The sequence below is a fragment of the Acanthopagrus latus genome, chromosome 8, assembly GCF_904848185.1.
Source record: "Acanthopagrus latus isolate v.2019 chromosome 8, fAcaLat1.1, whole genome shotgun sequence".
In the NCBI taxonomy this organism is placed as follows: Eukaryota; Metazoa; Chordata; class Actinopteri; order Spariformes; family Sparidae; genus Acanthopagrus; species Acanthopagrus latus.
The window spans coordinates 20,354,506-20,381,917 of NC_051046.1; the positions used below are offsets into that span (position 1 = coordinate 20,354,506).

A 27,412-nucleotide genomic window follows, 5' to 3' on the forward strand; every position below is an offset into this window, starting at 1 on the left:
TCGCCATCAGCTAAATGTTCTGGACCTGCTTCTTTTCAAGATGATGCAAAACATGTCACACCCCAGAAAAGGTGCACGCGATGAACAATGGGATTTTTATGTCTGGATTTGACTTATTAATCTTGTTTTTGACAATCTGTCATCGGCACGTCGTCCTTAAGTACTTTGTGCCTTGTTTATAAAGCACAAAACTCGCAGTATGTAAACATTTAGCTCGATTGGCAGTCAGACACTGCATGTCTATTCACTCTTAATCTACTGTTTTTTTAACTCACCACGGTGGTTTGAGCACTCAAGCTATTTTTCCATTTCTCTTCCAGAGCAGACAGGCATGCAATGGATGGAGCACCTGCAGAGTAGACAGAAGAAGATGAACAGTAAACGTAATTACAATATCGAATAATGGAAGAAAGGAATGTAAATCAGAGAGAAAACCCCAAAAGATTCACAAACTTTGACTCATATGAACCCAAGAAAATACTTTGGGGAAAAGTCTGAAATCTCGCCCGATGTGGAATCCTAGCTTGGTCGTTTTGTTTTGTGTGACGAGGGGAAAAGATCCGTCAGAGTTGATGTCTGTTTCGTATCACCGGAGACGTCAAGTCAGTGTTACTTTTATCGCCCGATACCACAAATCAAAACTTTGCCTCAAGGAGGTCAGCAATCTGTCAACAACACTCTAACCTTAACTTAATCCCTCCTGAGGTAGGATGAAAATAAACATATGAAATCGTAAAATTAGCAAAGAGCAACCACTGCTCTATCTGAGGGTTTCCACCACACATGTCACAGATTACGTCCCACATGCCCGAGCCTGCTCATTGCCATCGCAGAGCTGGGTGCAGAACCCAGCGGTGCACTGAGCGTGGGGGGGGCGGGCCTCCAACACGGTACAGGAATCAACAAAAGACTGAAAAATACTATGTTCTTGTTCCATCCTGTCCTTCGCACTTCGCCGCTCGCTAGTCTCCGTTTTGATATGGAAGACCGCGCGTGTGTGTTTGTAATGAGAGTGAGATTAGATGTGCTGTAGCCTGCGTCTGTGTCCTAACACACACTTTCACGCAGATCTTAACACATGTGCATGCAGGAGGAGCGGCGGTGGAGTTTGCTGTCGATGGATCTGGGTTTTTGTGTCGGATCAGCTGACCACTGACACGTTTAATCGATTAAACAAAAAGACATCAATCGCAGCACAATGATAGCAAAATGAATGCCCTTGCTTCAGGTACCATTTAAATGTTTTAGAGCTGAAACGATGTAACAAATTAATTGGCAACTATTGCGATGCTCAAATCTAAAAGAATTTGTCGGCTTCAAACTTCGCAAGTGTGAATATTTGCTATTCAAATACGCTATTTAACTGTTCAATATTTTATCTTTGGTTGTGGGAACGAAACAGCAAACTAAAGACGGCAGCATTGTTGTCTTCATTGTCACCACTGCTGATGAGAATCTATCTGTAAGTGACTCAGCTAGAAATGTCCACAGGTGAGGTCATGCTGTAAAGTTTTATTAATGTTACCGTATGTTGAGTCACATTTGCCACCTTCCTTCCTCGCTCTCCGACTCTCATCGGGAAGTTACGGCGTCAGGCGTCCGAAAAGAAAAACACCGTCACCTTGAGTGAAATGACACGTCTCTCTGTGTGAACATTGTTTGAAACAAGCAAAAATAATTACAGTACACAACTTGACAAAATGTGCAACAGAGGGCCGGTCACTTTTTTTGAACTTATTATTTCTTTAGACCTAAAACAATCATTTCACCGCTGAAAAAAATAAAAAATAAATAAAAAGCAACAGAAGAAAATGAGATAATGAAACAGTTACTGGCAGCTTTCAGCGCAACAGTCATCAATCAGTCAGTGCTAAACAAGTTCAGGCTGTTACGAGCCACTGTTTCTATGTTACAACATCATGGCCCATCACACTCCGACTGGCCAGATGAAGATGTGTTTTCCAGTGAGAGCAGGCAGCTGTGCTGCGCCCGCTGCCCCCTCCGCCGTTGCGTCACCTGGCAGCCGTGTCCAGGCAGGCTCCTCTGCGTGAGGAGGAGAACTTGGTCAGCGCCCACCTCCAGCTGCACAGAACACGTAACTTGTATCCAATTTCAGGTGCGGTACAAAAGTTTACCCTTGAAATGACCCTCCCTGGAAAGTCGCGCCAAACCGTGGTGGGCGGCGTGTTGATTTGTGCTCCGATGAATCATTTATCCGCATCGATTTTGTTACTAATGATCACCTCTCAGGCTAACAGCTTTCATAATCTTTGATAGTAGAAGATAAAACTGTCGGGCACGGGTTGCAGCAGCTTTATTTCGACACTCGGTTCGCAGTAAATCAATGTGGGCCTGTTTGTGTCTGCTGGCATTTCCTGCGTGGTTTTTTTCTACATGATTTCACATTCAGCCAGTGTCAGTGTTTAGTTTTCAATCCGCAGAGTTAATGATCAGCCCGAGTTTGGGTTCTTGTTTTGCTGGAAAGCTGGAAGCGTGTGTAAATCCCTTTGCATGGGCTTTTGTATGCACATCTTATCTTTGTTCCTTAGATAAAGCGTAGAGTAGTAAATATGCAAACCGCCAGTGCCTGCAAGCTGTCTTCCAGCAAGCAGGGTGGGAAATTACCATCGGCCATATACTGTTTAATTCAGGCCATGGCCGATTTTCTAGTGATCTACCACTTTAGAATTGCCTCACTTCATTACTTGTTGTTATACTTTCTCCTCCTCTAGATTGTCACTCGTTCAACATCTGAAATGTGACATTCTGCTGCTTTCCTGTGTTTCATATCAGGGATTGAACCTCTCTGGGTTTCGGAGTGCTAGCGTGGCAAAAAATGCAATTTTATCAACATCAAGTTAATCATCTGAAAAGTGGTTCTACCTATTCTTTTTTTTCCCTTCTCGTCTTATTTCATTATGTTTCTTAAGGATGTATGTAGTAATTGATTAATCATTTATCAAAAAAAAAACCTCTGCTGCTGAATTTTTTGGTAATCTATCCTTCACTGTGGTTGAATCATTGTGGCTGAGTCATGTTATCCATCCCTTGTCTTGCAAATGAGATATTTTCCTCAAATGCTATCCTGCAGCCAGACTCGTCCCTGATTGGATTTTCTTAAATGCTTTCCTTACCAGCATGAGGGCATTTGCCAGCGGTGCCAGAAGCCATTCATGATACACTTGTTCAGTGTCAAATACGGAGGAGCTTTGCTCCGCTGAGCTTATGAGTCAAGGCCCCCCGAGCTATTTCCTAATCAGTGGCATGCCTCCTACTCTTCTGTTTCACCACATGGTGATATCCTGCTCTCCACTGAAATGAGGCGTGTGGATGCTTATCTGTCAGCCCCCCTCACTCTCTGTGAAGGACCAAATGCAATCTCCTTTTCTCCTGCTGCCGTCCTGAGCAACGGCCTCACCTCGACCCCGGATCAGTCTCATTTCCTTGGCTCAGGATCCTTCCAGCTTTGTCATGTGCTCTGTGTCTGGCCCTCTGAAACGCTCATAATCACAGAGGTCATTAGAGCAGCAAATCATCCCGAATGAAATCTTACCTCATTTCCAAATCTTTAAACTTCAAAATTAATAACATGGAGCACATGAAAAAGACAGCGTGAGTATCGTTTATGTACAAAACGCAAAGACTCTTCAATCTTCAATTAATCTCCTTGTTGTGCAGTTCTTCTTCCAACTCTGTAATGATTTACAGAATAACGGATTAGTTGTCAACTCTTAAAATGATTCGCAAGGTATTTTGGTTACATTAACTGACTTGAGTAATTCATCAAATAAAAGGGTTAAAAGTAGATTCCTAATTGTCAGATGTCACTTTGCAACTTGGGAAAGTTTTTCACCATTGTCTGACAATCAGCTAATCCATTTATTTGAATAGTTAATTGGCAATGGAAAATAATCATTAGGCATTTCACTGACATACACACAGTTAAATCTACCTGCCCCCAGATTTTGGACGTAGATAAAGTCACCTCCATCATCAGCCCTCTGTGCATCCAAAGACTCAAAATCCTAAAATAGTCACCTCACACAAGTTGCATATTTTCTCACTTCCCTAGATGGTTTTGTTTTCTGTCTGTTGGATTTCTGCCAGTGAACCTGAATTGAATTTGCCTTGTGGTGCACACATGCATACAAACACAACACTTTCCAAAACAACGTGACAGCAGCAGCATGAAACCGTGTCCTTAATGCACAATAACAATAAGAGAATTTGCTTGAGATGTAACAGGGAACATTCATTTTGAAGGAAAGCGGTTCCAAAGACATTCAGGTATTTGAACGTTTTTAATGCCCTGGGCACCGAAAAAAGGAATGTAAGTTTGTCATCTAGATACCACCAGAGGCAAGTGTTTGTCGTTTGAGTGAGCTGACTATTTAAGCCATCAACCATTTCAACATCCTGAATACACAGGTATCAAGCAAGCAAACTACCCTGGATTTTTTTTCTTTTCTTTTTTTTTTTTTTTTTGGCCCAAATGGAGGCTGGACAACACGTTGTTCCAGTGGAAGGTCTCACCTCAGATGAGGACTAATCCCCCCCCATTCAATTCAACCAGTAATCCCCACACAATGCAAGCAAAGGATTGTGCCTGGGTGTGGACTCAAGTAATGGAGGCAAATAGAGAAAGAAATCCTCCTCCCCACCTCTCTATCTACACACTTGTATGGCTTTTATCACCCTGCTGCGCTCCCAAACAATGCACCACAAACAGAGAAGCTATCGAGTCAATCCCTGGGACAGGGCTGATATTGTCTCCTGTGGGCTTTGATCTTATCTTCCTCTCCGGTGATCTGGACTTGAATCATACATTGGAAGGCAAGCTCACACCTGAGTGGGCTGAGCTGCTTTTCTCGGAACTGAATGACGTGTTTTTTTACGGTTAAAGAGACTTGATTTGTGTTGGCTCTCTTGGAAGCATGCCCTTTTTTTTTGTTTGACAGTAGGCTACTGTAGAATTTGTTGTTGTTAGGTTTGCAAGCCTGACTAAATTGTTGTTTTTATGGTTTTGGGGGGAAAACGACTACCAGTTTGCTTTCAGGTGTGAGAAACCAACTGTTATTGTTCGGGTTGCATCACACACCTTCCAGCCTGCATATTCTTCAAAGCGAGACATGGAACCGAGCCCTCACCGTGAAGCCAGTACACTGAGATCCTCCAGTCCCGAGCATTAAAAATTCTGGCTTCGGGCCTGGTGGCTCGGTAAGTGAGCGCAAGCAGATGCAGCAAAATAATTCAGAGCCCCGATCCCCCGCAGATCTTTGATACATGTGCAAAAGTGTGTGAGATGGAGGTTGAGCAACGCTGCAAAGCCAGATGCCAACCTCCAGGAGTTTTACAAGTGTGAAAAAGTAGCACAGAGAGGCATTGTTGCAGTCATGGTCAGCTCTCTGAGGACGGAGGCGATGCCGATTCGCCTCCTGTTCGCTCCGTCATGCACGCCAGAGGCTCCGAAGCACGCGAGTGGCTGCCACCTGCGCGCTCTCGAGACACCGCAGTGGAATAGTTTATGGTGACTTCATAAAGATCAGCCAAGTGTTTTGATGAGGGTTTGGCTGTTTGTGTTTCCGAGGGACTTCACAATTATATTTAGCTCCGTCGGTTTCCATGCGAAGCTGCCGGACTGTAACATTTGCTTGTTTTTGGTGTCACTCGGTCAAAAGGGAGAGACCCGAAAGGCTGCGCAGCTGAGCAATAAAAGCTTGAATCCCTGTGAGGAACAGTTTCTTCCACGCCGCTGCTTTTCAGATTCCCAGTCTTGCGCCGTTGCTTGGCGCTCTGCAGCCACTTGTTTTTCTTTCATCTGGCTCTGATCTGAAATCCACCACGAGTGCGAGCGCCGTGTTTTTGCCAGCTAGACGCCTGCCAGTGATCTCATCCCATCCAGGACCACGCTGGGATGACGAGGCCCGCGTGTTCAGACCAAATGTTGACCCTGGCTTGATAAGCTGCCTCGCTGCTGAGGCGCGGGCCAGCGCTGTTTACAACCTGAGGTTATCTGGCTGCTCCTCAACGGCTGCTGTTGGGCTACAGCTCTCCAGCTGCTGTTGCCCGAGCTCGTGTACGAGCCCCCGAACTACTCCCAGAGAGAACATTGCCTGTCAGATGCGCAAGAAATGAGAAGCAGAGCGAGCCGCTTATAGTCATGAAGAGAGTGTGCTTTAAATGGTAGCGAGGAGGCCTGAAGAGCTGTTTTTGGCCATTTCTGCTTACAGTGAAAACTTCACTGTGAAGATCCTGCCAAGTGTCTGCACCGGTGGATGGATCTGATTATTCCAGACTGCTAGGAAGAAAGAATTCTGGGAGGAAAAAAAGGGAGAGAGAGGTTTGGCTGAATAACTTTGCAAACTGTCAGTTTGCATCTTTGAACTTGTGCGCATATCCTCGCTTCAAACTGAATATTGTCCCTCCTCGAAGTAAAGGCCCAATCATCTTGACATTTTCAGCGGGGCTGTTATGACTGAGCGCGGCAGAACAGCTGTTCTTCCAAACCCCCCTCCGACTGCAGTAATCAACGGGAGAAGGTAACGCTAAGGCTAATAAAGTCATGCGAGTAGATGATTGGTGCTAACTCTCCGAGGCAGCCTCGCCAATAAATCAGCCCTCACCCGCTTTACGTTCATGTGTTTCTATAATTAAGCGCACATGTAGGAATGGCAGCTGCTTTGGTAAATACGACTGATCGCTCCGCTTTGCTGTCACATCTGAGATTGATCTGACCTCAAGAAGACATTAATGCTCTAAAATAATGGCCCGGGAGAGTAACACGCAGGCTGAAAAAGCAAAGCATGATGTGGCGCTCGTTTGCACCCTTGAAATTACCCCGTGTCGTTTCTCATTTGGTTACAGTGCAGTCAGAAAAGTATTTAGACGGTGTGTTCGAGGGGTGTTCACATCCATATTCATCCACGTTATACGTTACCCTTTCCCTTTGGGACCATATATATAAAAAGGCCTGGGATACCTTCAACATTCTTCTAATGTGAATGTAAACTCCTCCAAATTAAAGGTCCGACCAAAGTGTACCTTCTCACGCACATACCCGCGGTGGTATCTAGCTGTCTAAATAGTTTTCGTTATACAGTATACATCCAAGTTCTAAGACTCCTGCCTTCTCTAAGTGCAGTGGAGGTTAAAAAAAAAATACATGTATTGTAAGAAAAAGGTCTTTTAGGGCTACATTCCTCCAGGAAATCTCCTCACAGTGAGGACCAGTGGATTGTTACCTGGAGTAACCTGGACAACAGGATGCTGATTTCAAAGTAGGAGAGGTCATGAACGAACAACGTTCGAACCCAATGTCATGTGGCCGCTCCTGGATAGTTGAGGCAGTTTTCCGCTGAATGTTTTCCTTATTTTAATAACTCACACTTTCAATAATGGTTTCTAGTACGATACTGAACAATGGACATGTTTTTTTTTTGTTTTTTTTTATGGACTTTCATGACACATTCAGTGTGAAGGTGAAGCAGATACTTTAATGGGGGCCAAAAAATGACACATGCACAAACATTCAGAGGTCCGCCAGAGTTCTCCGACTTTCTCTGGTGTTGCTTGATGCCTCAAACAACATAACGCTGCCAGGAGACTGCACCAGCAGGGAAGGAGAAATACTCTGCAAACTTGTTGGAGAAAGCTTGTAGCCCTTGAGCTGGGAGCTGTAAACTGAGCGCTATGGAGGCAGAGTTCCTGGTCCAAACGATGATCCTCTCCCAATTGTGTGCTCCCAAATCTCCGCAAAACTCTGCGCTAATCACCACAACGCTTGATTTGACCTATGTACAGCCTAGATCTTAATTCAGCGGTGATACCCAGCTTCTTTAACACTACTGGAAGAGAATTAAGCCAAAACAAAAGAAACACAAGAAAGGTCAAATGGTGCTTCCAGTCATCTCATTGTAGGCTTTGCTCTCCTGTGTCAGCATCCTCTCAGCAGATGTCACAAACATCGACGTGACCTCAGTCTTCAAGCAAATAAAAGTCAGCGAGAAACGTGCGAGTCCGGTGGGAGCGTTTTACTGTATGTTTCATGCGGAAAGTTGCAAGCCAAGCATGGCGAGCCGGGGGTTTATACGGTGTAATGTATCTCCTATGTCAGGGGTTTTTATGAAACACCTAGGATGAGAGTTAGCCTAGTATTAATCATCAGTGGAAAAAAAAATGACCCCATCTGTTATGTAAATAACACCGAAATTGGCCTCATTGAATAATTTTAGAAACTTTTCCACGTGGAAGACATTCCCTCCTTGTCTCTCATCTCAATCTTGCGAGTGTAAGAGTGTATTAAGGAACCGACCTCTCTAATTCCCTTTGATCTGCGGACTGTAACTTAAGCTACTGTGTCAGTCTGACCGAAACGTGGATTTGCAGGGCAACTCTGGAAAGCTCATCTGAAGAATGTGCTGTTGCGTCTAAGTAGAATCAAAGAGGTTCTCAGACGGAGCAGAAATAGTGTCTCTTGGCCCCCGCGATCGCCCAACTCAGCGGTCCGTCATTCTGCACCTTGTTTAGAATTGCGTAAATCCCCGAACTCCGAGAAGAAGAGGAGGAAAATATGTTGAGAAGAAGCCGCTGTGTCAAGCGGCGATGAAAAATCGTCCCCAGTGCTGCTCTGAGAGATGATATTTTAGTCCCGTATTGGAGGCAGAGGAGGCAGAGGAGGCAGAGGAGGCAGAGGATGCAGGATCATCATTCACGCGGACGGGTTTCATACAGTGAGGGTGATTTACTGTTGCAGAGAGGCTGGGAGCTGCATTGTTCCTGTGTGGGAGACTGGAGAACACACACACACACACCGGCAGATTATCCAACTGTTAGAATGGGCCGTGCATGTCTGTGTGTTTGTGTGTGTGTGTGCGTGTGTGTGTGTGTGTGTGTGTGTGTGTGTGTGTGTGTGTGTGTGTTTGCGCAGGGAGGTAAGGGAAACAGACAAAAGAGAGGAAGGTAGTCGGCCAAGAGAAGAATTGAAGGGGGGTGATGTGGCATAATTTAACTTAGGACTGGGTGGAGGAAAGAAGGAGACAGAGAGGTTCAAAGATCTGTTCAACATTTAACTAGTTCCTTCAAATCCATGATATGATTTGACTCAAGGTCTTAAGATCAAGATTTGATGCAATGTTTGATTTACAACATATCTGACAGTTTGACTTGAATATTACATAAATAAATGTACCAATAAAGACTGGGAAAATAATACCAGCCTTTAGATTCAACAGTAAACTGAAACTGAAAACCTGAATAAAGGATCTTTGAAACTCTAAAAAATTGCTACACACCTACATTTAATAATTATTTATCAGTGTCAGGGCTGAACAAGAGAATGTCCCTCTGCAGTTGTTCAAGGAAGAGATTCTGCACAGGATGTGATTTGATTGTTAGGAGAAAAAAAAAGTGAAAACAATTACGCCCTCATCTGTGAGCTATTTGGGATTGTTGTCTTGTTGTTTTGTTACGTTCTTGCCCATTCTTGTGAGAAAGAAACGAAGCAAAGTCAGGCGATTAAAGTGTTTTTCTTCCTTCAGAGACACTTGCCCAACACTGGCTCAGAGATTGTCTTGATGTAAGCATGAACTCTCAAATGCAAATTACATGTTGTGAGCATGAATAATCTGAAGGCTGCATTCCTTCACAGGAGGGTATTCAGTATCTCATCATGGACACATAAAATGGTTGAGGATGGGTGACTTGAATATCTTTGGTTAAAATAATAGCCCAGCATTGTTGTATTGCATTTCTATGAATCTGGAGGACCCATGGTAGAATGTAAAGTCTAAATGGATGCAACAGAGCCTGAGTTATTCCCTACTAGTATGGTTAGGATCCAAAAAACACTGGATCCAGTATGTGAATCATTTGCACATCGTTCCTGAGCGGAGCCATGACCTCTCAGCGGTCGCTACGTGCAGCCTTGAACGCGCAGCAAAAGACAGTTGTGGAATTTAACATGAAGGATGTCTTTTGGAAACACCAAGTGGTAAAATGACGACTGTCATTTACGGGACGGAGTCTAGTTTGGAAAGTATTCTTCTGTGCTAAACCAATCCCAGATCCCATTTGTTGGCCACACCGAGGGTCTGTTACCTATAGCTATAATAGTCAAACAGCCAAAGGTCCAGGTTTGTAACAGCGTTTCAGAGAATACAGTGTGTCTGTAGAAAGTTCCCTCTGTCTCATCTGCAATCTTAATCTATTAGACTCGACACTGGAGCTGTAAACAATGATGACAACGTTTTCCTGCCAGTGATATCAGGATCTAATCACTCGAAACATTAAAACCAGTCACTCTAAATGATGTTTAATTTGCGTAATTATGCTATGATCTCCACATGTTATTCTCACTCCACTTGTTTACGTGTGAGGAGCCCCGCTGTAAACAAGGCTGTAGTCCTGCCTGGCGTCTGGCGGGGGGGGTTTGCCACTCGAGGGCGAGGCCAGCTGCACTGTGATCGCCAGGCTCTCTCCTCGGCTTATTGTCAGCTTCTCTCACTCCCTTAACCGTCCCTAACACCCTGACAGTCTCCTGCAGCAACACGCACATTAACACATGGCTGCATATGCTCGGCGCGACCCGCCACCTGTGTGTCGTGTGGATGCACACACACACACACGCACACACACGCCACGGTCATTACAGCTACTGAGGGTCAGGTTGCAGAGTTACGTGCACCCGAAAGTCCAGGTGTAGTACTGTAATGTGTGTCCCAACATTACCACAACAATGGACACCACCCCCCCCCCTTCACACACATGCACATGCACACAGGGTTAGAAGGAGAGAGGGGCCTGTATGTGCACTCTGCATTCCTTTGCATTTCACTTTCTCCTAAAAATGCATTTCCACACACCCCGACGACAACCGAACCTCTCCGCTGTCTGGAGCGCACAATTGCGCACGCAATCCTGGAGGTCAAAGGTCTGTTATTCCAGTGCGGGAGCCAGCTGAGCGGCCAGCAACGAGACAGACTTTGTGCATGTGTGCGAGTCTGCTAACTCTGGCAAAGCCTTCGTAACATGATGTGTATTTTTGTACATTAGCAGGAGCGCCTTTACTCTATTTCTGCACAGCAATGACAGTGTTTGTATCCAAACCCTCTCCTGGCAGTAACCCAGCCCACAGTTTACAATTCAGGCATTACTGTGTCTATTCACACGGGACCCAGGGGCCACAGCGAGAGTATGAAAACGACATTAGACCACGCGGATCACCTTTCACCCCCGCTCTTGACTCTCCTGAGCTGTGCCGCGGGGTTTAGGAGCTCCACGACACCGAAACCCTATCGCCGTGCCGTTGTTTTGCACACAATGGCTGCTGGTTAAGTATGGGCCAAAAGGTGTTCAGTATTTCACACATCTGCCCCACGGTGCCTGTTCGACGGCTGAAAGACACGTTCACAAAACGGCCCGAGAGATGTAGAACATCAGGAGCACTTGCCAGCGCTGTAAATCTTCCAGAAGATGAACGAAGAGGAGGGTGAAAAGTTTGCCTCGCACACACACATTATCAAATTTGCAGTTGTCAAGTGACGCTTTAAAGAACAATATATATATGTAAGTTCTTTATTGACATTTATGTAACACTTTCTGGAGGAACCTGTTTGCCTCCATGTGACGTCCTCCAGAGCTGTAGTCTCGGTGCCAAGAGGCAGCCATGGATAACAGCAGCGGAGCTTCAAACGGAGCTTGTCAAAACAGTCTTTCCACTGTCCAATTTCATTGCCTTGATCCTCAGGAATACCTTAGCCGAGGCAGAGGAATGCCGCCGAGACCCCTCTGGCCCTCCCTCCCATCGTCCTGCTCCGCTTCAACAAACACCCCAAAGTCCTGTTTGTTTGCTCTGAAAATAATCAGCCCACGGCCTGTTTTTCGAGCCGCGTGGTGTAATCTCTCCGCAGCGATGACATCTCTGTCCGCCGTAGTTTTTGAGTAGCGAGGAGTTTTGGAAGATTCCCATGCTTTTCCGTATGCATTCAGTGGTGGCTGGTCTGTTCTGAAGCGCAAACAGGAGTCACGATCGCGAACTGAATTTCTGGGTAAATGTAGATATCGTACAGGTGAACTTAAACACACGCAGCATCACAGATCAGAGGCAGCCTGTCCATCATATCTGAAGAAAAGATATTTCTCGGCGCTCGCGAGCCCTCCTCTCCTGCTACGTGTCCATATCTTTATCCAACTTCAAATCAATTTCAGTCGCACACTGTCATTTCTTTTGTCCGGATTGCGCTGTTTCTCCACTCATCAACGCTGGGTAATTCAGTACAGATCGGCCTGCCGCACGAACCACCTCACAGCTGTGCGTTTGGCATAAAAACATCCAACCTTTCAGCCAGCTTTCAATTTCCTCCACATTTTCCCTGCGCTTGACTTAACCATTGTCTCTCTGACTGCAGCCACTGGCCTTGAGGACATTTCATTTAGCCGAGGTTTGTTTCTGCGTGCTTGTCAGTCAGCCAGGTTTCTCTGCGTTCCTCTCCGTGCGGTCCCGTTTGTCTCGGCTATGCCGTGTCACCAAGAAAGAAACTTTCTCTGATTTATCGCCCCCCCATTGTTCCCCTCGTCTTCAAAGCATCCACGCTAAACAAATGACGCAGCGTGTTTCGACATAAACCGCAAATAATGGCCTCATGACCCAGGCAGTGCTTTAGGTAGAGGCAGAAAGAGATCATTAGTCTGCAAGTGATTAAAATGAGCTTTGTTTGATGCAACAAGATTGACTATTATGCCTTGAGTCACAATAAAAGGCCAAAACCAAGGTCACAAATGTGACTGAAGTTTCCAGCTAAAACCGAACGCATATTTGAGACACTTCAGGGCGTCCACAGGTCGTCATAATCGTTCTACCTGCACTCCCTCCCCCCCAACTTGAGTGAAGGAGGTAGTCATCCACTGAAGCTGAGAAAACAACAAAAAGCTCAGGCCTGGTCAGGCGGCCAGGTCAAGGACCTTAAGAGCCACAAGAGGCCCGCCACCCTCTGGGTCATTAATAATTAATGAAACCTGAGGCTGGGACAGGAGGCCATGACTAAACACAAAAAGAGCTGGGGCAGCGAGAGAGCAGGGCTGGGCAGTGAGAGGAGAGACGGGGGGGGGGTCACTGATAGAGCAAAAGGCCCTGAATCCAGCCCCGGCTACAGTCTGTGCTTTCACTGTATGCTCCAAAGGCTCCAGACACAACAATCTGCACAGCCGAGCGACGCTAGAAAACCAAAGAGGGGAGCTGGAGGGACAGATTGTGGTCAGAACTGTGCGAGGAGACGGAAGTAGAGAAAGAGAGGAGGGTGGGGAAGGAGAGAAAAAAAAAAAAAAACAGAAAGCAGGGTTGCCCAGTCGGAGGGAGAAAAAAAGCAACCCGTGGAATGAAAAACAGCGTGCATGTCTCCTCACTGTTTCCCATGAAATCCTGCCGTCCTCGAACCTCTACCCGACAAAGCGTGCACTCGCCCTGGAGGTGCTATCACGCCGAGACCTCCATTACGAGCGCAGCCTGATGAAAGAGTGGCTAAGGGGGGCTTAGGAGGTTTGGCTCTCAACCCTCCCCCACCGGGGCCAGATATGAAAGGAGACACTTCGGCATTATATTATATAATGGCCTTTTTTTTTTTCTTTTTTTTTTAGAGAGAGAGCAATCTGTTTGGATAAAGTGATCCGGTCTAAAGATTCCCAGAAAGTATGATTAACAGTTCATCATCTAAAATCTGTGGCAGTCAGCGGTCTGTATTGCTTGTTGCACAGTTTTGTTCCGATGCAGTCCGACTTCTTTAAAGTGGTTGTTCCTCAGCGCTGAACATGACCACACTGACATTTCTTGGCTGCGCTTTATGCCATATCAATATCATGCCTGTAACCGCAACGAGCAGCACTATCCCCACTGTTAGTCCCTCTATTTATTGTGTTATTCTTGGAGCACACTGAGTTTTTTTAAAAAAAATGTATTTTCTTGTCTAACTGATGCCTTCGTTCTTCTCTGCAGACTTCGTCAGACGACTGCGACCCGCACGAGGGAATCCATGAGGGCAAAGAGGGCAAGTACCGCCTGCAGGTGACCCAGTTTGTCCAGAGGTTGGAGTTCTGGCACAAAGAGTTGACCAACACCTTGGTGACCTCTATCACCGTGGTGCCCGTCCATGGCCGCGCCGTAGCGTACCTTGGCACCGCCGACGGACGCCACATCCAGGTAAATCACCCCTTTATTTACACTGAATCTCTTTAAAAGACTGACAAGAACCTCATTTGCATGGGAAATACTAGCAGTTAGGCGTAAACAGAAGCCCTGTGGCTTCAGTGGCCAGTGCGGTTTCCCTCTCTCGTCGTTCATGTAAATTCAGCAGGATGTTGGTCCATGAGGAGTGGAAGCGCTCTGCTGGAGACGCAACAGGCCGTCAGCTGCAGGTGCCTCTGCTGCAGGCAGGTCGGGGGGTGGGGGGGAAACTGCGAGCGCAGCAGCAGGACCCTTTTTCTGTTTACACAATTTGCTTACCTTTGACCTTTGCTTAGTGAGCCTCCAAAAAATGGCCACTTTCCAGCCTGCCATCTGAGCAAACACGGGCCGGTTTTTGCCGATCACTGTGCAAACTGACAGTTGATTCCCTCTTTGCTGATCGCTGGTTAGCTGCCTTCAGCGTCTCATGACCTTTCAGAGATGGCTTATAGGGGATTTTTAGTCGGGTGAGAACTTGAGTTGGGGTGTGCCAGTGACTAGAGGGTACTACTATTCACCTCTTGGTTATATTATGTATCTTGTTTAAGGAGAGTTTGAGAGAATAAATGACTGCCTCTGCTCGAAGGAGGGGGCGTCATTGTGTGATTAAAATTATGTGGAGCAATGATCGAATTTCCCTTTGAGCTATTTGTCTTGGATATGCATGTAAATCATGAAGACTAAAATAGAATCAGAAAAAAAATAAATGACATACACACTTTAAAAGGTCTGAAGTAGAGGCCTCCCCATAAACTTCTTCTGTGAGGTTAAAGTCTTTAGCAGTTACTCACTAAGTAAGCACTCATTTTTGTAATTTGCATGTCAAAGGTTTCTTGGACAATATACAGACGAGTCAAATATGATCATTTAAATACTTTTCAAACAGTGCTTGTATGTCATTTAAAATGTTTGAAAAAAAACTTCCCCTTCAAAAAAAAAAAATGCTCTCCAGTTTTACGTCTAGACATGCAAGTCATCTAATCAGCGTCAATAAAATGTTTGCATGACTTTCCAGGGTTAGACCTAATGTCGCTGCTTTCGCTGCCAGTGCACCTGCAGTTCTAATGCGGATTTTGGCCTCTCTGAGATCTATTAATTGCATTATTTTGTTTCGAGGAGTCATTTAACTGCTGATCATCAGGGTGAAACATAGCATAGCATTTTGGCGCTCAGCTTAATCAACTCAGTATGACCGGCCTGTGACTCTTTCCACGCTTTTTTTTTTCTTCATGCGGTGTTTTAAGTCTTCTCTGGCTCATCCTTGTGCAACGGTCACAGCCGCACAAGTGTCGTACTTGCGCATCAGTCTCGCGCTGGACCAGAAACTGGGACGAGCGTCATGAAACACGTAAAGTAAACGCTGAATTACCTCACGTGTTTTTGAAACACAAGAATGAAAAGACAGGCATGGAAAAAAAAATAAAGGCAAGAGAGACGTGGAAAAAAAAAAAAAAAGGGTCGACAGCTGCACGGAAAGGCAGGGGAGGGAGGGTAGAGACGTTGGTAGTGGGGTGCGAGGGGGCTTACAAGCCGAACAGCACGTTAATGGTGAACGGCGGGCTTCGCTGACACGTTCCTTCGCACGGCATTTTCTACTCGCTGAGCGTCCCGTGCAGCTGTTGCTCTGTGTTTCTTCTACCATCAACCCACCTCCTCCTCCTCCTCCTCCTCCTCCTCCTCCTATGCCCTCCTTCAGTTTTTTGTTTTGTTTTGTTTTGTTTTTTTGTGGTTGGCTGCATTGGCTGAAGTTCATTGTTTTAGACGTTGGGTTTTAGAGGGTCTGAAGAGGAGAGCAGCTGTCCGGCAGTGCAAGACTTTCCATTTTATCAATGTGTTCTGCCCATCACTGAGACAGAGAGGGAGGGGAGACAGAGACAGAGTGAACTGAACACTTCTTAACCTCTATTAGCTATCAGATTAGTACATGTCATGGAGAGGGAGACCAGTTCCAAGAAGTGGAAAGCAAGAAAACCAAGAATGAAAGGAACCATTACAATGGACGATGACAAGGTAGTTGAGAACCTGGAGAGGAAAATGTGTACAACAGACAAAAACATCGGTAGTGGTTTTGTTTTTAATCCTCCTTCCCAGGGAGCTTTACATTTTTAAACCATCCAGTACGACTAATGCTGGCAAGATGGTCTTTTTTTTCATGGCTTTGCCTCTTTAATAAGCATATCAGACTCACCAAGATGCAATCATGGCTGAGTCCTGAAAATGTGGGAAGTCGCCTGATGATAGCACTAGATCTAAACATGCTGTTCCTGCAGAGAAAACAAAAACGATCTTCCTGGTTCAGTCCTCAGCTACTCTTTGTACTTACTGAGGATGAAGAACAGGCACATGCCTCTCAGACAAAGGATTATTTACCACATTTCAGGTGGGCTCAGTCTTGGTTTTTTTTTTGGTTTTTGTCAAAATTGATAATGTTTCCGCCAAAACTGGTTTAAATGTGCATGTGTGAGCATAAGAATCGTATTCAAATGAAAACCACCAAAACTGTAAAGGGGCGGCTGTAGCTCAGCGGGTAGAGCAGGTCGACTAGTGATCGAAAGGTCGCTAGTTCAAATCCCGGCTCAGGGCAAGGCTGAGCTGCATGTCGAAGTGTCTTTGAGCAAGATACTGAACCCCACATTGCTCATCAGTGAGGACCCTGCGATGAGCTGGCGACTTGTCCAGGGAGCACCCTGCCCTCGCCCTGAGACAAGGCTGGGATTGGCTCCAGCAGCAACACCCCGCAACCCCATGGAAAGGGATAAGCGGTTACGGATAATGACATGACATGACATGACAAAACTGTAAAACCAATGAGCTACATTTCTCTGTATTACTTGTACTTGTACTCCTCTTGGTTTGCTCAGCGTGAGCTGTTAGAACTCCAATTCACCAATGTGTAATTTCAAACCCAAGTTGTACCTCGCTCAAAGATATCCGGGTGTGACTGCAGGGTCTCATTCACTTTCCCAGCCCCGATTGCCCAAGGCTCGCACTTGAACTGACGACCCCCCGGCCACCTGCCCTCTCCCAAAGCCGAGCCACAAAAAGACTCTGTGAGAGTGATGGTCTTCTTTGCTTCGGCAGTTCGTTTCATTGTTAGAACGATAAAAAGAACTTGTCAACTTTTCATGTATTTCACTTTCCTGCTCGCTCCCAGTGGAGGGAACAAGAGGGAACATGGAGTCGGGGCAGTGAAAGAAAAAGAGCGTTGTGCCCCCCGCCCCCCCCCAGCGGACTTCATTCTGGCTCAGGAAGTGTTTCCCTCGGCTTCACTCGGGCCACTGTGGGAATAACACAGTGGCCGTGTTTATAGGCCAAACTTCCCCCCGCCTGCTTAATACAATAAGCTGTAATTTACACCGCTATTACCTCCAGAGAGATGCCTGTTGTATGGGCTCGTCCCCAGCGGAAAGCCACCCATTATGCTCGCTGTTACAAAGCGAACGTTGATCATGAGGCTCAAACAGAGGGAGGAATGACGCTGGAAAACAAGGAGTTTGCGAGGGTGAGGCGAGGTCGAAGTGGTGCATCAGCCGACCAGCTAAATCACATTTAAAATGTACGAGGCAGAGATATTTACCGGATGCTCTGACGCTCTCACTTATATTAATCACCAAAGAAGTGCAATGTGTGTGCAATGTACACACGCATGCCATAACTCCCATACGTGTGTGTTACAGCCACGTGTGTGCCGTGCTGCATGTGTGCTTTGTTTTTGGTGGATCCATCAGATTGTGACTCCATGTTGACGTGGCAGAATGATTGTGTGCGTTCACGGATTGTATCTTTTTGTGTGTGTTGGTACGTGTGCGTTCCCGTGTGTGTATGTGTGTGTGTTTTATAGGTTGAATGGTATAATTTAGAGGGTTTCATGTAACTGGAGCAACCACACACCCCATTAGAGACCCTGTTCGGTTCTGTTAGCTCGCAGGCCTGTAATTGCAGCGTAACCACAAGTGATAAATGCTGTTCCAGGTGTGTGTGTGTGTGTGTGTGTGTCTGTGCCTGTGTTTCTGTTTGAATATGTGTGTCTATGACTTGTGTATTTATAACATATGACGTGTGTGTTATTGAAAGCGTTTGTGTGTGAGTCCTGCATGCGCGTAATAGTCTGCAGAGATCATCAGAGTGTGTGTGTGTGTGTGTGTGTGTGTGTGTGTGTGTGTGTGTGTGTGTGTGTGAGTGAGAGTGTGTATATGTGCCGACTTGTGTCTGAAACGCCTCCCGACATGTGGGAGTACACCGTGCCACATCTTCTTCTTCTGCGCCCCGAAACCAGGCTGCTTCTCTCTCAACCCCCGCCGACTACGTTAGTAGATAACAGCCAGTTTGAAGGTCTCTATGTTACCTCTTTACTAAAGGTATTTAGTACAGAGAGATACAGAACATCACATTTTATTTGTGTCTTAAAACAGCGGTGTAGCTCCATGAAGTGTTTTGTAACCTAGTTTAGTACAAAGACTGGCAGCAGCTGCTGAGCTAGCCTCTGCCAAAACACAAAATAAGTTCCTTCCAGCAGCCCTGAAATGGTTTTATCTGCATGATGCATCTTGTTAGATAGAAAGGTAGTTACGAGCACATCCAACAGCCGGATTAGTTGTTTTTTTTTTTCAGCAGAGCTGGAAAAGTTTTGTGAAACAGCCAACTTCATAGTGAAAACTCCACACATCCAGCTGTTGTCTGTCACAAGATGAGTGCTTCCTGATACGGTTGCTTCTCACCAACCCGAGACCTTTTGACGGTGCTGCCATTTTGAGTTGCCAAGCATGGTGAGAGCCCCGATGTTGGATACGCAGGCTGACTTTAACCGTGTTGGTTACAGTGTTTTTCCTGCTAAGACAGTCTTACTTCAGTTCAACTGTCTTTTGAGCCAAAATCCAGTGGAGCGCAAAACCCAGGAAAAGATGATATAATCTGGATTGTTTGTCTTCGCCGCTGTGCTGGCACGGACCCAGAAAACGTTGATGTCTTCTTTTTACTTTTTCATCCTGAAGGCTTGTTTTGTCCTCCGCTGATGGTGCAGATCTATTGTTGTCTATTCCAGACTCCGTGTAATGTTTTCCTCCTGTGTAATTCACGGTGTGTATCAGTGTGCTACATTCTGAAGTGTTCCAGACACACACAGCAACAATGAAAAACTGAATGATATCCCACCTCCTAACTTCCAATGACCTGTGTGCTGGTAGCTTTAAAAAGATAAAGGTCTTTGACATGGGTACATGCAGCACACCTCTTTTATTGGATTAAAGCAACATTATTTAACTTTTACACCTTAAAACAACAGCTTCAGACTAATTTTGATGGTACAGTGTCTTGTGAGAGGATGAACGGTGTCTCTGTCTCTATCACTTGTTTCTGCACTGTGTGTCCTCAGTTAGAGGGTCGGATCACAGCGTTACGTACGTGTTTACTCCGAGGCACAAATATTCTATTTCATAACATTGTTATGATGTAATGAGTTTAGCACCTTCAAATTGTTACAGACCTGGGATTTGTGATGGTCCTCACAAATTGCATGGGGGGGAGGGGCGCCAATTGTACCAAAAGTCCAATATCTACATATTGTTGCTTTAAAAGAGATTGCAATAATATTTCCCGCTGTCTTTTTAGGTGCTGTTCTCCAGATTCGTCTCTCCGCATGTAAACATCCACCTGGACTCAAGACCCGTCTCCACCAGTGTAGCACTGCTGGACGGTGACCCCTCAGAAGGAGCTCTGCTCATGGCCACAGGAGACAAGGTGGGCTTGGGACTGTAAACACGCAACTCTAGCGCTTCCTAGGCAAAGTGTGATGAGGTTCAAGAAGAAGTTGAGCTATTCCACAGGTTAAGTTTGATAAAAACTGTCCTGTGTTCATCTCTGAAGCATAATATGAACATAAACCTGACAAACCATATAAACAGCAACAGATTAAAGAAAGTGATGTTCCTAGAGGCTTACTGCCAATGTTACATGATGCTTTCTGTCCTTTTACTAGATTACTAAAGTCCCTCTGATTGGCCCGGGCTGTGGTCAGCTGACCACCTGTACTTCCTGTTTGCTGTTGTCGCGGGTGACAGAATGCGGCTGGTGTGATGGACGCTGCACCAGAGCGAGCCAGTGTCCCTCCCCCTCCATCTGGAACCAGGACTACTGCACACCTGTCATCACTAAGGTAACCGCGGCGACTGGTCACCGTAGCTTTCTTGCTGCCGTATTTTTGCTGTGACACCCATCATGCGATCGCATCAAGCTGGATTCAGACTTTGTTCAGACCCTCTCTCACTCCTGTCCTCCCAGAAACATCTCATATAACCTGTCCGCTGAGCCTGCGATCTGTTTGTTTGCACTGTATTTGTCTCTATGGTGTGAAGGTCATGGTCCTTCCTGAAACTGTCGCCCCTTTACAACAGCAGCGTCCTATTTAACACAGCTCCGACATTGTGAGACTTTACCGAGCTCCATGTGGGTGGTATACATTCTTTCTGACTTTAATGCAGCACCCCATGCTGTTAAGTTGTCTCCAAATAAAAAAAGAACACAGCAAGCTAGTGTCCTGGATGCAACAAAATGGATTAATAGCAGCAGAACCTGTAAAAACACCTCTTTCTCTGGGCCTGTTTTAACAGGCAGTATTTGTAGAGGAGCGGTGAAAGGTTGCATGGATGTGCCTTTGTTTACTTTTCTTGAATCTGAAATCAGGATAGCCCTCTTAATTTAAGTATATATTTTAAATAAGATGGCTATTAGAATCATTGTTCTTACTTTTTAAGTCTCAGAACGTATGGTTTATGGTTATGGAAGGCGTTAGAAGCTACGGGAAAAGTCTTAATGTTTAACCTGTAAGTAAAGACGAGCCAACAAACACACCTGGAGCAACAGCAGGCAGGTGGAGCCACAACAACATCTTCTTCGAAACAGGAAGCAAAGAATTTAACCTCGAGAATCATCAATTCTGCTCCACTGGTGCTGAAATAGAAACCAGAAAGGTCACTCCCAAAAACGTTCCTGCTACTGAGGTTATACTTCCTGGGGAGCAATTTGTCCCTAATATCAGTATGTATACATTTCATAATGATGATTGAATTTTAATTCTACGCACCTTTCAAAGCCCTTAAATTAGACTTATTTTGCTTTTTTGGTTTTTTTTTCTTTTCTTTCTTGTGTCTGTAAAAGGTTTGTGACATCATACTAAGTCATCATGTCACACATTGGCATGTAATTAATGCCTCGCAGCTAGTTTGACAATGCCAGAATTGATTAAGCGCAACTGCTCTTTTGTTGTGAAGCAGTGGTGGCTCAGGCACGTGTGGGCTGACCAATCAGAGGAGAGCTGAGGTTATAAAGGAGGGGGACCTTTACAAGACAGGACACTCAACAGGATGAGGAAAACTGATGTGTTTTTTGTTTTTGTTTTTTTGTTTTTTTTGTTGTTTTTTTTTGAAGATGTGCACACTATGTCTCCTTTAAGGACAGCAGCTATGTACTGAAGGACTCAAATTCAAACAAAGCAGTTATACACAATAATAATAATAATAATTTTAAGGGACATATTGTAGGAAATGGCAAGAATTTTATTTCAAAATAATAAAAAATGAACAATCATGCACAGAAGCTGAAGAAACAACAGTGATGACATCAAGTCAAAGGCATCTGTGTACTGTAGTTGTGATGATGGTCTTAATACCACGGTGCTGATTGGGTAAAAGTTTATACATACAGTATGAAAGTAAAAGGAGCAGGTGACCACTGATGCTTTATTTTATTATCATGCTCTCAGACTGGGTAAACGCTTACGCTGTATATTTTCCTTTAGATCTCTCCAACCTCTGGACCCGTACGAGGCTCTACAGTGGTGACGCTGTGCGGGCACAACTTTGGCTTCGATAAGACGGAGAGCTTCAAGGCCTCTGTTGTAATGGTGGAGGTGGCGGGAGCTCCCTGCAAACTGGCCCGACAGGACATCAACAGGTGTGTGTGGGTGTGTTTGTTTGTTTGTTCTAGGGAGCGCACATGGCATCTACATCTTGATCCCATTCCCGTGTGTGCTTTGTGGAGAGTTGTTGATGCACCAGCTATTGCATGTCAGCGCGCACGTCAGACTGGTGTTCTCACATTTTTGCAGCGTGCGCCATTCCCGGACGGTATCTGATAAGCCACCTTTGAGTAGGCAGAGAGAGACAGAGTGTGCGTTAAGTGGTGGGTGTTTACAAGATGAAGGCGCCCGTACACTGGCGTCCTATAGGGGCAGAGCGGGTTTAATGGAGGTTATTGTGTTGAAGAAAGAATGTTAAGAAGCCCCCCCCTCCCTCCACCCCACCCCACCCCCCTTTCTCAGCCCGCTACATTCAACACATGACTCCTCTAACTGAAAAATTGCTGGGAAAAATCGCTGCTTCCAGACTTTCCACTCGCCCCAAATCCACTTGGGACCATGTCCCATTCAGAACTCCCTCTTGCTACAAACAACCTCATTACGAACTGGGAAAAAAAATACAAAAAAAAACACTGCCCTCCAATTCCCAAATGAAGATGGCCTCTTTGTCTGTTACTGCAGGGCAGTAGATGATCATTGAATTAAGATAAACGCTGGGTGGCTCGTGGTATAATGCCTGGTCTGTGTGTATGTTTGGGGGGGGTTGTGTTTAGGTGGACTGAGATCCAGTGTTCCCCGGTGTTCAGCGGGAACTTCACTCCGTCATATCACACCGTGAAGGTCACCAGTGGCCACAAGGTAGCCACGATGGAGGGCTTCACCTTCGTGGTAAGAACGGCACCCTTTTTCTCCATTTTCGATTGCACTTATTTGATTGTCCGACATGATGTAAACAAAAGAAAACAAGCATAACGTGAAAGACGGCCTTTTGCGTTTTTAGGACCCTGTCATTCACGAGATCTTCCCGACGTTCGGGCCAAAGTCCGGTAACACCATGCTGACCATCAGAGGAGCCTTCCTGGACACTGGGAACAGGCAAGAGGTGACGATAGGGAAGTCAGCCTGTAAGATCCAGAGGTCAGTTCAGTCACATTTGTATCCCTTCTCTTTTTTTCTGTTTTGTTTCTTTTTTCGTTTTCTCGTCATCTTTTCCTTACCCAATGCATATCAGAGAAAGCTTTTCATAAGTTTGTACATCAACTGGGGCTTTTTCTCTCTCTCTGTTGAAATGGAATCCGGCCCTTATCTACCAATATTAACTGGGGGACTGGTTAATGGTTCCATTATTCTCCATCTTTTCCTCATTCTGTCTCGTTTCCCGCTCAAGCGGGAATCAGAACAAACTTTAATAGAAATGCATGAACAATGGCTACCACTGTAAATACTTGCTCAACAGTATGTCCTGTGTGTTTGCTCACCCCCTCCGCCCATCAGCTTGTCGGCGAGCATGCTGACCTGTAAGACACCACCGAACACGTTTCCCTCCAAGCAGTCCGTGAAGCTGACGGTGGATTCGGTGGAGCGCCTCGCCCCTCAGATGTTCACCTACAACCAAGACCCCATCATCAACAGCATCCAGCCCTCGCGCTCCTTTGTCAGGTCAGAGTTATATTCACTCTGGACGGGGTTTTCAGCCTAGTTATAGATTTATTCACCACATCTGCACGGTGGCCAGCGCTGCTTTCCAGAAATGGTTTGGATATCACTCTTTGTCAACGTCAGCTCGACTAATATCCTTCAAACTTGATCTCTTTAGTGTTTCTTCACCCAGACGGAGGGAACACGGGAGAGGAAAGCGAGGGCGAGTTTGACTGAGAATATCTGCGAATGAGCAGAGACAGATTAATGCTTCACTTTTACAGCGGGAGGAAATGAGTAGGAGGTGACGAGTGGCTAAACTGCTAACGCTAACAGCAGGTCCCTCCCGGTGGGGATCTACTGTGTCTACTCTGTCTGACGCTGACGCTTACATCCGTTCTCATCCCCCTCACTGTAGCGGAGGCTGCACGGTGGCTGCTCACGGATTCTTCCTCCAGTCCGGCCTCCAGCCCCAGATGGTGCTCACCACCGGTCAGGATGAGGAGGTGTTTCATGTGGTGAGTACAGCGAGGGTTTCATGTCCAAAATGATGGCAGTCTGAGTTAAGTTCAAGCTTTGGCTTAGCAATAAAAACGCCCATCAACGGACTAGATCCTGAGAAATATTTCTCTTCAGGAACATTTTGAGGCAGTTTCTGAGCATTGCATTTTACATTGCATCTTATTTATGAACATGCATTTATCTGACAAGACTTACAATAAGTGGATTTTGACAGCAGCAATTTCTTGCAGGCTTTAACGCCTTTAAGTCCACAAATATTCCTGCCACTGACGTGGTACTTTCAGCTCTTTTAGAAGCATATATAATAATATTGTATCAATATTAGCACCTGTATAGCAGTTGGGATGGGGATTTATTTGTCTGTTGAAGACAGTTTGCTGTATTGTTATACCTGGCCATTATGTCTACATATTTTGTTGCATAAATGACTTATAGGCTCAGAACATTGTAGAAGTGGTCCAGTAGATCACCTGAGCTGCAATGCTACAACAGCTACCGTCTCATTTTAAGCCAAATCCACCATACTCCATTTTCAGTTTTCAGTTTTGTGCACATAAAAACACCTCCATCCATCCGAACTCATCGTGGTTCATCTTTCCATTTTTCCAACAATCAACAACTCGGGCTTTGGTTAAGTGAACCCCTCGATTCACTGTGTTAGTCGCGAAAATGTTGGGAGAAGAGCGAGGGCAGAGATCAGCGATGCAGCGAGGTAAGAACAGGGTGTCGAGCCAAACATTTCCACAAATAACTGGATGATTTGCGTCAACAGGTTAGGAAAAAACACAAGAAATATCCCCAGATGAGATGAATACCTTCCTCTCACATATATGGTTTTGTCATTATACATCCTACCCCCTCCCCCCCCAAAAAAAAAAAAAAAAACAATGGAAAAGAGCTAAAGTGTCAGACAAACATGAGAAGAAAGGAAATGGAAAATCCACAGTCTGATGTGTAGGATTCAGCTGTCACCTCTGACTCTCGCACGGTAGCTCAGCGAGGACTCTTGGATGCTCTGGCTCTCCTCACCTCCGTCAGACTTTATTCTACTTACTGCGGGAAAGTGATACACACACTTGCGCGTGCACACACACACACACACACACAAATGCTTGCAGCACTTCATCGCTCCATTAGACTGGCTGGCCTTTACAGCGACGGCCCGGAGGTGTTTTAAATTATCCAACCCTGACACTCAGCAGGCTTTCACCACGCAGTCTGTAGCTTCATTAAAAAGCCCTTAAAATGGTGCTAAATGTGTAGAACATGTCATTCGTGGCTCTGTGCAGCTTCTCAGTCATAAGTTAAGGGCAACAGGCCTTGTTGCTCTTAGTCATGAAGACATTTGGCAGTTTGATCAGGGACACTGACAGATCCGAGTCATTAGGAGCCTTTAGCTGCTCTATTACAAAACCTGAGCAGGAGGCTCATAGGTGAACAGAAGACAGGTCTGCAAAATGATATCTTTCCTGTGAAATGCTTGTTCCCACCAGTCACTCATCACAAAAAAAATTTGTTGTTGAGATTTCTTTTAGAATTAAGCAAACAGGATCTGCCGGGGCGATGTTTACAGCATAAAGTTTACACATAAACTTTCCGTTGAAGGGCTGAAAACAAAATGTAATGGTTGGCCAAGGGCCAAAATCAAACACCTATTGTATAGGATTGAATGCAAGAAATGGTCCCAAGCTCCCAGGTTCCCTTAGTTGACTTACTTCTTGTGTGTCACTCTGTGCCTGGTGCTCAGACTGTGAAAATGAGTTCATATTTAGGGACGCTAAACATAAACTTTGGTCAGCCCTGTTTTAAAGTATTTCAACTTGTATTTCTTTTTTTTATTCTAAAGGAAACTCTCATGTTTCAAGATGCTGAAGTTATTCACTTCAAGAAAGAAATGGTCACACATGCCAATTTCTATTCAGTTCAGGTTTGAATATTTTTAATGTGCTGGCAGATTTCTTAACTTGCAAGAAAAAATAGTTCTTTTATGACTCGGTGCTAGCCGGAGATGACCCGAGTTTTGCCGTGCTTCTCTCTGTCTCTGTTTTTTGGATCATCTTTAACAGCCCGACATGAAATTCCATGAGAAGAGCTCCACATTCATGACGCAGACGCAACATTCAGCAAAGAAAAACAATATTCCTTTTGTCCAGAGTGGCGCAGAATGATGTTTTTTCTTGTTGCAGCCAGAAAAGAGCCGGCGCTGTCTGAAGAAATAATACCGACTGCAGAAACTTCCCACCTCTGTGTGAACTTTCTGACCTTCTGATCCACTCTTGTAGTGCACTCGGATAACAGACCCACAGCTCGGGTTTCATTGCAGTTGTTGCTGAAATTACACCACATCCTTTGAAAGAAAAGAGTGAAACGGGGTGACCTTTTGTTGTTTGAACTGCACAAAATTCTCCATTTCTTGTGAAACTAATTATTATTACATTTGGTCTATGACATGACAGAAATCAGTGTTTCCTTAAGTCCAAATTGACTGCCTCATATGTTTTGTTCAGAACTCAAAGACATTCAGTCTGCTGTTATAGAAAACCTGAAAATATTCACATTTTAAGAGGAAAAATTGATTTCAAACCAATAAATTGAAAATCTAAATCGTTTAATAGTTATAGTTTTTTAATTGTCACTGACGTTTGATAGATTAAATGATCAAATGCTGCAGCTCTACCTTAACCTCAAGTCATCCCCTAGATGAGCTGGACTGAAACTGACACCATATGGCAAGAGACTCGCTAGAAACTTGATAAAATCTTTAAAATCCTCCAACCAAGTTCAAGATTTGTACAATTTCCGAGGAGTTTATACAACATGCATCTTATTTGACGTTGCGAGTCGCTTTTCATGAGAACATATTCTTCCAGAGCAAAGGAGATGTATTTCCTCGTGAGTCATAACATACAGCCCTTTTTTCAAAGGCGTGTTGTTCTCCGAGTGTGTGTGATGTTTGCCTTTGGGAGGCGGTTTCAGGACAAGAGGCGCTTTGTAATGATGTTATCTGTCATTCTGTGGCACACGCTTCTGCAGGTTCAGTCAGGAAGTTGTTATGCGCTCCATAAACACACACACACACACACACACTCGCGCAACGATAGGAACGCACACGGAATAAGACCTCCGTCTCGAAACCTTAGTGACTCATTATCCTTTTATCTCCCATCTACGTTTCTTCCTCTGTTTGT

General features: G+C 45.2%; 1 protein-coding gene across 1 annotated transcript in view; it reads left to right on the plus strand.

Annotated features, from left to right (window-relative positions):
• met (MET proto-oncogene, receptor tyrosine kinase) overlaps positions 1-27,412 on the plus strand; it is a 72,374-nt gene that overhangs the window by 12,220 nt on the left and 32,742 nt on the right. The window contains exons 3-10 of the mRNA XM_037107940.1: positions 13,985-14,188; positions 19,820-19,948; positions 20,187-20,363; positions 22,005-22,159; positions 22,838-22,952; positions 23,065-23,201; positions 23,559-23,723; positions 24,121-24,220. Of these exons, the coding sequence (XP_036963835.1) occupies positions 13,985-14,188; positions 19,820-19,948; positions 20,187-20,363; positions 22,005-22,159; positions 22,838-22,952; positions 23,065-23,201; positions 23,559-23,723; positions 24,121-24,220 (1,182 nt within the window). The remainder of the gene's footprint in view (positions 1-13,984; positions 14,189-19,819; positions 19,949-20,186; positions 20,364-22,004; positions 22,160-22,837; positions 22,953-23,064; positions 23,202-23,558; positions 23,724-24,120; positions 24,221-27,412) is intronic.